Here is an 11,483-nt window from a genome sequence, read left to right as displayed (position 1 = left end):
GTGGCAAAATAGAGGTAACCTTGTTGCAATGCTTTATAAATTGGTTTTTAAATCTGAATTCAAAAACCTTTAAAGTCGCTTCAGACTTCTTGATAGAGGACGGATCTCAAAAAAAAAAAAGAGGAGGGAGAGGGTCAAAAATAAAAAGAAACCAGCTACAGGACATGCTAAGAGACCCAGGATTTCAATTAACCCCTTGTTAAAGTCAACTAAAAACATCGCAAACCAATGTAGCTCCACCTTCTTGAAAAGACTCTTTTCAGCCAAGGAGGCCAAGTCTCTCTTCCTGCTCATTTGCTGGAGCTCCTGTTTTGCAAGGCAATGGCCAATATAGAAACAGCACCATTCGGATTAGGATGGACTAGAAAAATCTCTATTTCTGCTCTTCTCTAGATGTGCAGTGAAATGAAAATGCTTTTTTTTTTTTCTGAGATCCTTGAATATAAATCCTCTACGTTTTAAAAACGTCTTTGTTTTTTTCAGTACTCCTAAGGTCACTGGATAGCATATGTTGGGTGTTGGGTTTTGTTTGTTGTTTGTTTTAATTCTAGTAAAATCCCATGATTGTCTTCACAGTGTTGCTACCATATCACCTTGTCATCAAAACGGACTTCGTGCATTTCGTGGACCATTCATTTCTGGAATCAGTTTTCACTGACAGGGTCATTAAATACTTTGTTTCGGAGTTCAGCATTAGAATTTCCCATTTTCTCCAACAGGGAAAAAATACATATAAATGAATGTTCCTCATGCCTCAATAGGACTGGCTACCATGCTGTTAGGTGTATCTGGGAGCTGAGAGGACATCGACGCCACTTCACTGCCAGTGGAATTAGAGCCCGGTCCTCCTTCTGAAAAATTGACCTGCATGGAAGGTTGAGAGATGAGTAAAGGAGGCTGTGATTGTGTACAGGAAAGGATTATAAACTTGTTATATGTGTTTCTGTGTGTGAGTCTGTTTGTGTAGATAGACATTGATTCACATAGCTAAGTGAATTTTAACAGTCTTAATTAAAGCCTATGAGCGGGAAAAACTTGAGGAGAAATCTTCTCACTTCCCCATCTTCTAAGAGATCTCTGTTTTACTCAAACTGAATTCCCAACATTATGTTGCATTAAATTATTTAAGATCCCACTATAAAATGGCACCACAACTGTACCATGCATGCTTGAAATAAAATTATCCTGCCGGTTACATGTTGCCTGGGGAGCAGGCCAGTTCTCAGTCTCTAGGCATCAAAGCTCTCTTCCTGAGTTGGAAAATCCATAATGCAGAGCTTAGATCCTCAGATCCTGTGATGGGCAAGTCAGAGGAGGCTCCACAGAACAGTGATTAACTCCTCAGAGGGTTCACAGCGTGGGCTTTCTTCTTTGTTGTTGGTCCTGCTGCCTCTTGGCCTTTCTCTTTCTCTCTCTCTCTTTAAATCAGGCTCTTCCTTCCGAGAAGAGACCCATATATTATAACATCATCGCATTAAAATATCTGGCTCTCTCTTTTAAGCAAAAAAGCACCGCTGCTGTAAACCTCCCTTGCTGTGTTCCACAACTTCTCCACTGCTCTCATCTGACCCTAAAGTTTCAGAAGATGCAAGCACATGCCTATTGAGCCCTCCCTTCCCCTTCCTTCTCTAATCCAGGTTTTACTCAAATAACTTCAGACTGACCTGACTTTAAAATAAAACACATAGTTTTATTTCCTCATCCCAGGTTCTACCTTCTTTTTTTTAAAACCCTATTTAACAATTTTTCCATTGTGAAGTCAATGGACTTCTCAAATCTGCCTAGCCTCTAGACTTTTCCACTTATAAACTTAAACCTGAGGCCGAGACCTTCTACCCACTCACCCCTAGCCAATTATCTAACTACTGCCACTGAGAGAATGTGAAAAGCTAAACTCCATCTCTTCTCTAAAGCTTTATTGCCAAAGGAAGTAGCGAGTTTTTAGGAAAGATCTTCAGGTTTTATAGAACAGGATACTGTAGGGCTGTTTACTTTTTAAGAAAAAAAAATTCATGTGTACAGTATATGTATACCGTATTATAAAGAATGTGTATTTAATATTTTTATTTATCTTGAGCATTTAAGCCTTTCTTAGGTAAAAGGTAGTTTAGTTTTCTGTAAATGTCTAAGGCAGAACACTGGGACAGATTTTCACAAATTAAACAGCATATCTCTGAGTGGTTGGGCTCACGCTCCTTCTGCTAGGCATGCCATGCAGTATGTCACTGTGTATGATATCTGAACACACTTAACAGTGCCTGAGCAGTCCTATATTCTAGATTAAGATATTCCCAGAAAGGGATAATAGTGACAAGAAGTACTATCATCTAGTTGAATAACTCCTTCTAGATATATTTAAAAATTGTACCCAGACAGGGGCTTGCTGCCTTTTGAGAATAACACTGATTATGTCTTACGATCACCTTGATTTGAGTCCTTAAATATGCCATTCTCTAGGAGCTATTCTCTAAAAAAAAAAAAAAAAATTTTTTTTCTAGGAGGGAGTAAATTTACTAATTGTGGGTCAAAATGCTAAGGTGACCTCTACTCTAAAAGTCTAAGATGCACCATTTTGCAACACTGTCCACCTTTCCATGCATGTTTATCTAGTTAGGCACCTTGAAGTTAATCCCCCAAAGCAGGCCTGACTGATAATAAATTCATTTTGTATGGTACAATTATGCAGTCTTATAGAAAAGACTCATAAGAGGTTTGTTTCCCTTGTACCTGCTTCCTTTCCAGGGGTGATTAACTAGTAAGCAAGGTATGCACAGGATTACTTGTGTTTACTTACTAATCTGTAGTGCACAATTTCGCTTGTGTATCCACAGGCTTACTTGTATTTACTTACTAATTTGTAGTGCAGAATTTCACATGGGTTTCACCATGTCTTTGATCTTTGATGTGGTGAAGAACAGGTGAAATTGTGCACTACAGATTAGGAAGTAAGCACAAGTAACCTGGTGCGTACCTTGCTTATTGGGTAATCTGTCCCTGTTCCCTTCTCTTCACCACACCCCCAATCTTTCATTTTATGGCAGTGAAACCAGAGTCTCCTTTCCATGGGAATTCAGCCTCCTCAGTCTGGGAGCTGACACTTACCAGTTGCTGAAAAGCAGGCTGATCTATGTCACTCTGCAAGGCGAAGTCACTCAGTACTTTCCAAGGTGGCTGGTAACTTTGCACCTCCACTGGGTTAGCCTGTAAGCCACCATCGTGTCTTTCTGGACTGGCAGCCACCATGGGAGTTCCTGTCATCCCTTGGATATTCTGTGAACAGGACCCCACCACCCAGGTCCAACATGTTAATGAGCAAACTCCCTCCCTCTATTGTGTGCACAGCCTAAGCAAATAGACTCAGGTATTATCTACATAGTGGCCTCTATTGGCTCAGTTAACCTGCTGCACCTATGGATATTAATTAGAGTTCGGTTTTGTTTTATTATGTTTTGTTTTTCTGCTTCTGGGAGCTGGACCATTAGGTCTGCTTGGCCCTTATTAAACCAAATTTACTAGGACTTTTTTCTGTCTTCTTCCACTGACAGCTCATCCCAATTCCTCCCTTCCACCTTCCCACACCAGGGCATCCCAGAAGTAGCTGAGGCAGGCTGGGCCTCCCTTCAGCTGCTAGGCTTGGTGGCTTCCTGGGCAGTTTCAGCTTGTTGAGTATTTTCTCCAAGCAGCTCCCCCTCCCCAACCCACCCCTCCAAGGCCCACACTGCCAGCTGATCCCACTCCTCCCCAGCTTTTGGGTCTGGCTGCTGTTGTACTTATTATGCACTAACCAACTTAGAAAGTGCCCTGGCCCAGTCCAGGCCAGTCTGCCAAGTTTAATGACAGCTAGCTTTATGACATTTAAAAATAGGGCTGAAGCAGTAAAAAGCAAAAGAAACTCTTTAGCTTCACTTAACCAAGAAGCCTGAAAAGTGGATGCTGCTGTGGGCCTAGGATTATAGTGTGAGAGACCTGACGCTTCTATGAAAGTCTAGGGTTGACTTTGCAGGCAGAGTGTGCCCTATTCGAGCCATAGGGTCACCTTCAGGGACCTCGATGGCCTGGAGGTGCAGCCACAGACCTCACCAAGTGGAGCGGCATGTCTCCGTGTCCTCAGAGTGCCCTACCCACGGACCCCTGGACCTAGACTGAAACCCAAGTGTGTTCCTCCCTTCCTCTCCGATGGATGCCTCAGGGGCTGACGACCTGAACTTTGGCAAAAGTCGGGCCAGGCCTGGATGCTGTGGGGATGACCGGTCCTTCCTGTTCTGGGGTGCAGGCCAGGTACAAGGGCCCAGCCCTCCCACGAGGGCTGGCAGGGAGAGAGTAAGGGAGGGTGCAGCCGCCCCAACTGCACAGGGTCGCCTGCGACCTGCCTGGCCCTGCGCCGGCCGCTCGCACGCTGGTAGCATCTCCCTATCAGAGGAATGGGTGGGCTGGGGGTGGGAGGCCGCTGGTCTGGCTCTCGCTCCACAGCAGGACCGAAAACAGCGCTCGCGCCACAGGCACCTCTCCCGCTGTGACTCTGTCCTCCCACGCCATCGGCCCAGCCCCCAAGGCCACTCACAGTTTTGTCATTCGGTTGCTGCTGCTGGAGCTGCTTCATCATGATGCTGCGCTTCTTGTCCTTGCAGCGCTTGTTTTGAAACCAGACCCGGATCACGCGGGGGCTGAGGCCCGTCATCTCCACCAGTTGCTCCTTCATGAGCGCGTCGGGCCGGGGATTGGCTGCGTAGCAGGTCCGCAAGGTGTGCAACTGCTTCTCGTTCAGCACAGTCCGCACGCGGGTGGTCTTCTCCGGCTGCTTGTGGACATGGGGCCGCAGGGCCGGCTGCCTCGCGGAGATGGGCTCGGCTGTGGGCAAGAGGCGCCGTGAACACCCGTCGGCCACCCGCCCGCCATCCGCAGTGCCCGGACAATGAGAGTGCTTTGCAGCCTCCACTGACAAAGCAGGGGGCGGCAGAGGGGAGAAAGGGGACGAAAGGGAAAATAAAAATCTCCCACTCAAATCTGCAGAGGTCAATGCTGAGTAACCAGGGCCGGGGCGCAGCCCCCGCCCTGCCTGTGTCAACACAGCGAAGTGGCACACGTCTCGCCTGTCCCCCAGTTCCAGGCAGAAACAGCAGCAGCAGCGGCATTTTCAGCGTTGTTTCACCTCCCTCCCGCTTTTCCTCATACCAGACGCGGCCTAGGTTACACCGAGTACCCTCACCTCCAGACGCAGCAGTCTTCTCTTCGAGGAAGGCCCCAGAGGGTACCAGGGAAGGAAACGGCACAACATGCCATTGTCAACCAGAACCACTACACTAGCTGGGACGTCTGCAACGGGAAGGAGGACAATTCTACCGCAAAGCCTTGAACTTCAGTCTCAGAGGGCAGTCTTGTCAAGGGGCTAGTGAAACTTGGTAATTCGGCCATCTCTCCAGTCCCTGGTCTTTCTTAGTAATAAATCTATGCAGATATTCCTGAGGTGGGCTAATGCAAAGCAAAGGAAAACAAAGTCTGTTGAGCTGTTTAGACTCCAGACAAACTACTGCTGCGAAGTGTTCGGCGTCTGCCTCCACGCCACCTTCCTATTTCTGCCTCCTCTGTGTTTCTCACAAGCAGGGCACGGGCTGTACATAGACGGTATAAGACAGGAGTTGCCACCTCTGGCTCTGCCCTGGTGCAAGCTGGTCACAAATCCCCCAGGATGAAATTCTTATAGCTGCCAATAAGCAGAGGGGGAGAGGGTGTTTTCCTCACTTCCGTGTTTACTGAGAAATGATACTTTAAAACTGCACCCAGGGCAGATCTATTCATGCCAGAAGGCAGATGTGGGAACATTGTCTCCTTCTTACTGGCCTCAGACCTGGCCGAGCTTGCTCAATTTCCACTCCCTTTGTTTTTTTTTTTTTTTTTTTTTTTTTTTTTATTGGGGAAAGGGCCCTCCCATCTGTAAGGTACAAATACTACACCATTTAGGATTTTCTACCGCCAGGCCAACACCAAGAGGTCCATTTAGAGTTACAGCGACAGGCCTGAAGATGAAATTCTCACCAAATCACATAGAACGAATGGCTTAAAAAGGCAGGCTCCCTTTAAAAGGCAATTACTGCAGATTAGCTTGTTGACAGTCTTAAATTACAGCTCTCTGTAGTGGCCTGCAGTTAAGACTCTCTTTTCAAGCCCAGTTCTCCTACAAAAAGGATAAAAATAAATTTTAAAAATGTTTTGGAGTGTGGAACAGTTTCAGCAAAAAAGGATTTGGGAGGCTAAATGACTTAAGGCCACCTAAGCTTCCTGCATTGGGTTAAAGGAGGAAGTTCCAGGGGCCCAGGGCTCCACCCCTTTAATTAAGTAGCAGCAGCACCGAGAATACCTGCCGGGGAGGTGAAGCTCATTTTCAGTAAGCCATTTTTTGGAGGCCAAGGTGAACTAGAAGTATTGTTTGGGCATGTACATACACGTGTGCACAAGTGTACATTCATGTGTACCCATATATAGGCATACAGACGTGTAGGTGTACTGGGGATGTCAAGGAAGACAATAAGTGCATTGAACCCTGCTGCAAGAGAGCCAAGCGCGGTGCAGACAGCACACAGTGCGCTTCAATGTAACTGCTGGCCGCTGCCGCTGCCGTCCAGTCTGCCCTGTGGCTACCAGGGCTGCTGCAGCCGCCAGTGGAGAAGCAAGGGCAGTGCTGGCCTAGCCAGGCGCCCGCCTCCCTGCACCAGGCCTCCCTCGGGGCCGAGGAGTACCTGCCATTTGCAGCGGCCGAGCGGGGTGCAGGGGACTGAGCGGGTCACCGGCGCCCAGGCTGGCCCTCTCTACCACGTCGTGGTCCGCACGGCAGAAGAGCCCGTCCTCCCGCAGCGCGAACTCGTCCCCAGGAATGAGCTGGCGGCTGCAGGCCACGCATCGGAAACACTCGATGTGGTACACCTTGGAGCGGGCGCGCATCACGAAGTCGTTTTTGCTGAAGCCGATGCTGCACTTAGCGCATTTGATCCCGTACAACCTGCGCGGGGGGCCGGGTCCAGAGCGGGGAGAGAAGCAAAAGGAGAAAGGGTCACTTCGGGCGTGCACTGCTTAGGCCCGAGGTCGCTGGCGACCCAGGCCGTGAAGTCTTGCGACACTGAAAACAGCACTGGCGGACAAGCTGGAAATGGGGGGCAGGAGGGGAGTAATGGACGTGATCCAGCTTCTCTTTCTCTACCTTTTTCCCCTTCTTCCTCCTTCTCTCCCTTTCTTTTACTACCTCTTCGCTGAGATGAACCTCTGTGTCTCAGACGGTACCCCTTAGTTCAAAACGCCCTGCCCAAAACAAAGAAAATTTATTGATGGATTTCAAACCCGGGCCGCCGCTCTGGCGACTGGTTCCCGGGTTGCCCTTGCAGCTCTTAGCAGGCGGCTAGGGGTCTCCGCGGCTACTGGCTCCACACTTTCCCCTCCCTGTCTCCCAATTTCTGCTGCTAGAAATGTCTCTGAAGCTGCAGCAAAAAGTCCTTCTTCCAAGGAAAAAAAAGAGACGTTGGGGAGTAGGATTGTCACCCCACTCGGTTTGCAAACACAAAAATGCGCAAGCAGAATAACAGAAAATGAAACCTCTGAGTGTTTCCAGGTCCCCCTCTCCCAAACAAGCACATTCTGGTTTTTCCCCAGCTAAGGAGTTTTCCTAGGCAACAATATTAATGGAAACTTTCCTCTCCATTTTTCCTTTTATTTATGTTTGCTGTTGTTAAAAATCTGCCTTGGCCCCTTTAATCTTTTCCAAGTTGCTGGAGCATCTACCTCTATTTCAGTTTGTTTGAAAGCCATGACCAGCCTGAAAAATGAAAAGATCTTTCTTGAGGTTCTTCCTCACTGCTGACCTTTCCTCACCAAGGGACAACCCTTGTAGGTTCTCTCTAGTCTGCACTGTCCTGGCTGCTCTCTGTCTATCCCTAATAACAGAAGAGGGAGGTATTCCTGCAAACACAGAGAATGGGAGAGAGAGAAAGAGATGGGGGGAAGATCCCCCACCCCCAGGTAAAAGGCATTGGGAAACTAAACAGGTCTCTGTGTTCTGCTCTTTCAACTACAGGATTTCAAACAACAAAACAGTTTGAAAAAGAGCGGAGAGAAGGTAAAAGGGACTGTGTCCTAAAACGTGTGTATCTAGAATTAGACACTTGCAAGTCTGTGTGCAAGTGAGCAAAGCACTCTCTCTGCAGGAGTAAAGATACTTGTGGAGATGCAAAGTGAGCTCTCCCCCTCCAGAATCTTGAGTTCACACACCAATCAAGTAAACAGTGAAACTGGCTCCTTTGTCAGAGGTTAGAAGGTAAATTCAAATGTTTTTCCTCCCCCCCCCATGTGAGATCTTCTATTTCATAGGATGAGGACTTTACTTTGCCTGTAACCCAACAATTTAGAAAATCCCTCCCTCCTTCCCCAGGTACCCCAACTCCCCTACTTCCTCCCACTCTTCCTATCTCCCCCTCTCCACCAAGTATTAACCCCCCCCATTACTCAATTTCGTCTATAAAAGGCTATACTTTCCACTTCATGATTTTAAAATAAGAAGTAAAAAGGCTGGATACAAAGTGAGCATGAGAAAATGGTGACTGCATATTTAAATCTTGACTAAACTTAATACAGTTCCCAGATACATAAATCCTGTGATTTACCGAAGCCAATTATTTGTTCACAGTCACTGGAGATTTTTTTAAAAAATAATATTTTGCCACCATTTATCATAAATAATAGCAAAGCTGCTATGTCTTCTCTGTGTGATTAAAACCAATAATTTTTTAAAAAGAAATTCCACTGGCTTCCTAAGAGAGAGAAAGAAATTTCTGACATACATATACAGGTCAGAGAAAATTTGAGATTAACCAAGCCCAGAGTTTAGATGCAGAGTAAATTTAAAAAACAAAACAAAACACACACACACACACAAAGTTCCTATGTGGTTTTTAGCCTTGTCAGTATGGGCAATTCACTCATTTTATCAGTTACCAGATTTTAATGTGAGAAAGGAAGCTGTTCAATTATCTAAATATACCAATTGTTCGCAGACAGATGATGGGCAATTTGATCTGCTCCGTCTAATTCATCAGCTCAGATAAGATAAGAAAGAAAAGACAGTCAGATGTCACCAAAGGGTTAATATTTAAAAAGATTAAATTTCTGGTCTTTTTGTAGGGAATATTTGGTTGTTTTTTTTTTTTAATTTCCCAGGAAGGAGTTGTTACCAGAAAAGTAAGAGACAATGCCTCTACTAGCTATTTCATGTAAAGCACTGACACGTCTAGAGTTTGTAAGTTACTAATAAAATGCAAACATAAAAACACTTAACTATACAATAAAACCGACCTTTCTTCATAGTTTAGAAACCCGAAATTACCCATCTTTTAAAAAGAAATTGCAAGAGGCAGGGTGGAAGGGGAAAACACTTTGAGTATCACACATTCTAAGAATAATTTAGCAAGCCTCACTACCACACAATTTATGAAAACCACTGTTTTTTTTTTTTCTAAAAAGTAAAATGAAGAGCACAGTTTAACTTATGGAACACACAGGGTAACTTTTGCACTCTGGACCCCACTAAGGCAAACTTTGCAAAAAAAAACAAATCCACACTAAACAATAAATATGGGGAGGGAGATACAGGGATATCACAAAATTAAGGAAGCAGTAGAAATGGCGTACCTGATATAATCTCTTTTACAGTAGGTTTTCCCATCCCTAACAAAGCACGTACAGCTCTCGTCCAAATACTGATTACACTCCGCACATTTCAAACATGCCGCATGCCATTCCAAATCCGGAGAAACCCTCAGAATATACTGATCGTGAATTTGATTGCCGCAACCAACACATAGGGAAATCAGACGTTTTTCTGAAATGAAAATAAATACATGATTGACTAACCGTTTACTTCCTACAGAGATAAACACACTTTTAGTGTCGTTCTCTTATAGGGTGTACTCTGGGAGAGTCCCCCCCCTTTTTTTTTAAAGAGTATTGCACTTTGGGATGGTAATTGAAGTGTGCCATCAAAACCTCAGCTCATTTTAAAAAGGAGGTGGAATATATGTAAAATGCCGATTTGAATAGTCTACATTTGTAAGCCTAGCACGCAATCAAACCCGCTCATTTTGTATTTCTTTTCCCCCCTCCTCCCTCTTTGCCATAATCATTCGGAAAGATTATGGATAAGTCAAGTCAAAGAAAAGGTTTTGACTACAAGCGTTAAGTGAACGCAGGGATGTCTATATTTTCCATGAAGCACGCTCTTAAATAGCACATAGGACTGGATATTGTTAGCAAGAGCAGACATCAATACAGTTGTCACTCGTTCTCTTTTGCAAGTCTAATGCTAACTTGCATCTCCGGGTATTGTATGTGCAGACAGACCTTTGCAACATAATAACCTTCTCCGAGAACTCAGGATTCCCTAGGAGGACACCACCACTTAGCATCAGAAGGTTAGGGTTTTGGAGGGCGCACAGGCGAATTCAAACACAAGGTACGATCACTTTCCCGAAGATCGGAACCGACAGCAAGCATGCAGGCGTGGCGGCAACAAGAAAAAGCCACCTTTTCTCTCTCTCCAGGCAACAACTGCAACTCCGAAGAGCTCTTGGCACCCGTGCCTGAGAGAGACCCCCGCACCAGAACAGCACACCGAGCCCCACAAGGTAAAATAGCCTCTTACTTTTTGGTGGATCTCCCATGTCTCCCATATCTGTAAGAGGGAGTAATGTCCACAGTGAAATGGTGGTTGTACTGTTGGTGAACAGCCCACAGAGAGGAGGCTGGAGCTGTGGCTAAGTGGGAAATAGTGGCCCCTGGGGTTGCCAAGGCTGAGAGAGCCGCTGCCCGGCTGCGCCGCGCCCTCGCGGATCAAGGAGTCCAATTTAAGCCGGCGGAGTTGGCGGAGCAGAGGCGCTGCGGCGGCGGCGGACTCGGCGCGGCTCGGGCACCTCTCTTCCTTATCTCTTACTCAAACTTCTCTGCTCCAACTCAGCTCCATCGCCATTGGTCTGACGCAGCGCGCGGGGACGTCAGGCGAGCGCTTCGCCCATTGGCTGCCGGGCGCGGGGCGCAGCTGTTCTGATTATCATATTTCAGCCTCGCCGCCGCCGTGCGCCACTGACCGCTCTGCGAGCCCGAGGGAAAGGATTAGGGCTCCTGAGGCAACTTGCTCCGGGCTCAGGCCGCTCTCCCCCGAAGCTCAAGCTGCCGGGCTGCTGGGGCTTTTGGCCTTCCTCACCTTTTTTTCCTTTCTTCCTCCCGCCCCCGCCACCCCTCACCCCGTTCCTTCCTGGCCGCACCGCCTGCTCCCTCGCCTCCTCTCCCTCTGCTCCTCCGCCTTGCGTTCCTGGGGTCCCCGCAGTCCGGCTAGCCGCGGTGCGCGCAGGGCTCACTTTTCTGCCTCCGGTGGCGAGTGCCTGGTGGGTAGGTCTTCCTGTTGACGAGGCCCCTCCCGGGATCTAGGCAAAGGGGGGACGTGGACCAGG

General features: G+C 47.0%; 1 protein-coding gene across 1 annotated transcript; it reads right to left on the bottom strand.

Annotated features, from left to right (window-relative positions):
* Window positions 1–747: 747 nt before the first annotated feature.
* ISL1 (ISL LIM homeobox 1) lies at window positions 748–10,706 on the bottom strand. Its single transcript, XM_049858007.1, has 6 exons — window positions 10,679–10,706; window positions 9,670–9,859; window positions 6,735–6,994; window positions 4,562–4,848; window positions 3,103–3,270; window positions 748–864 (listed from the first exon to the last, which is right to left on the bottom strand). The coding sequence occupies exons 1-6, from the start codon at window positions 10,704–10,706 to the stop codon at window positions 748–750; spliced, it is 1,050 nt and encodes a 349-aa protein (XP_049713964.1).
* Window positions 10,707–11,483: the final 777 nt, after the last annotated feature.

Source organism: Elephas maximus, chromosome 2 (assembly GCF_024166365.1).
Source record: "Elephas maximus indicus isolate mEleMax1 chromosome 2, mEleMax1 primary haplotype, whole genome shotgun sequence".
In the NCBI taxonomy this organism is placed as follows: Eukaryota; Metazoa; Chordata; class Mammalia; order Proboscidea; family Elephantidae; genus Elephas; species Elephas maximus.
Note: the sequence above shows the minus strand (reverse complement) of the source record. Positions and strands in the feature narration are given on the sequence as shown.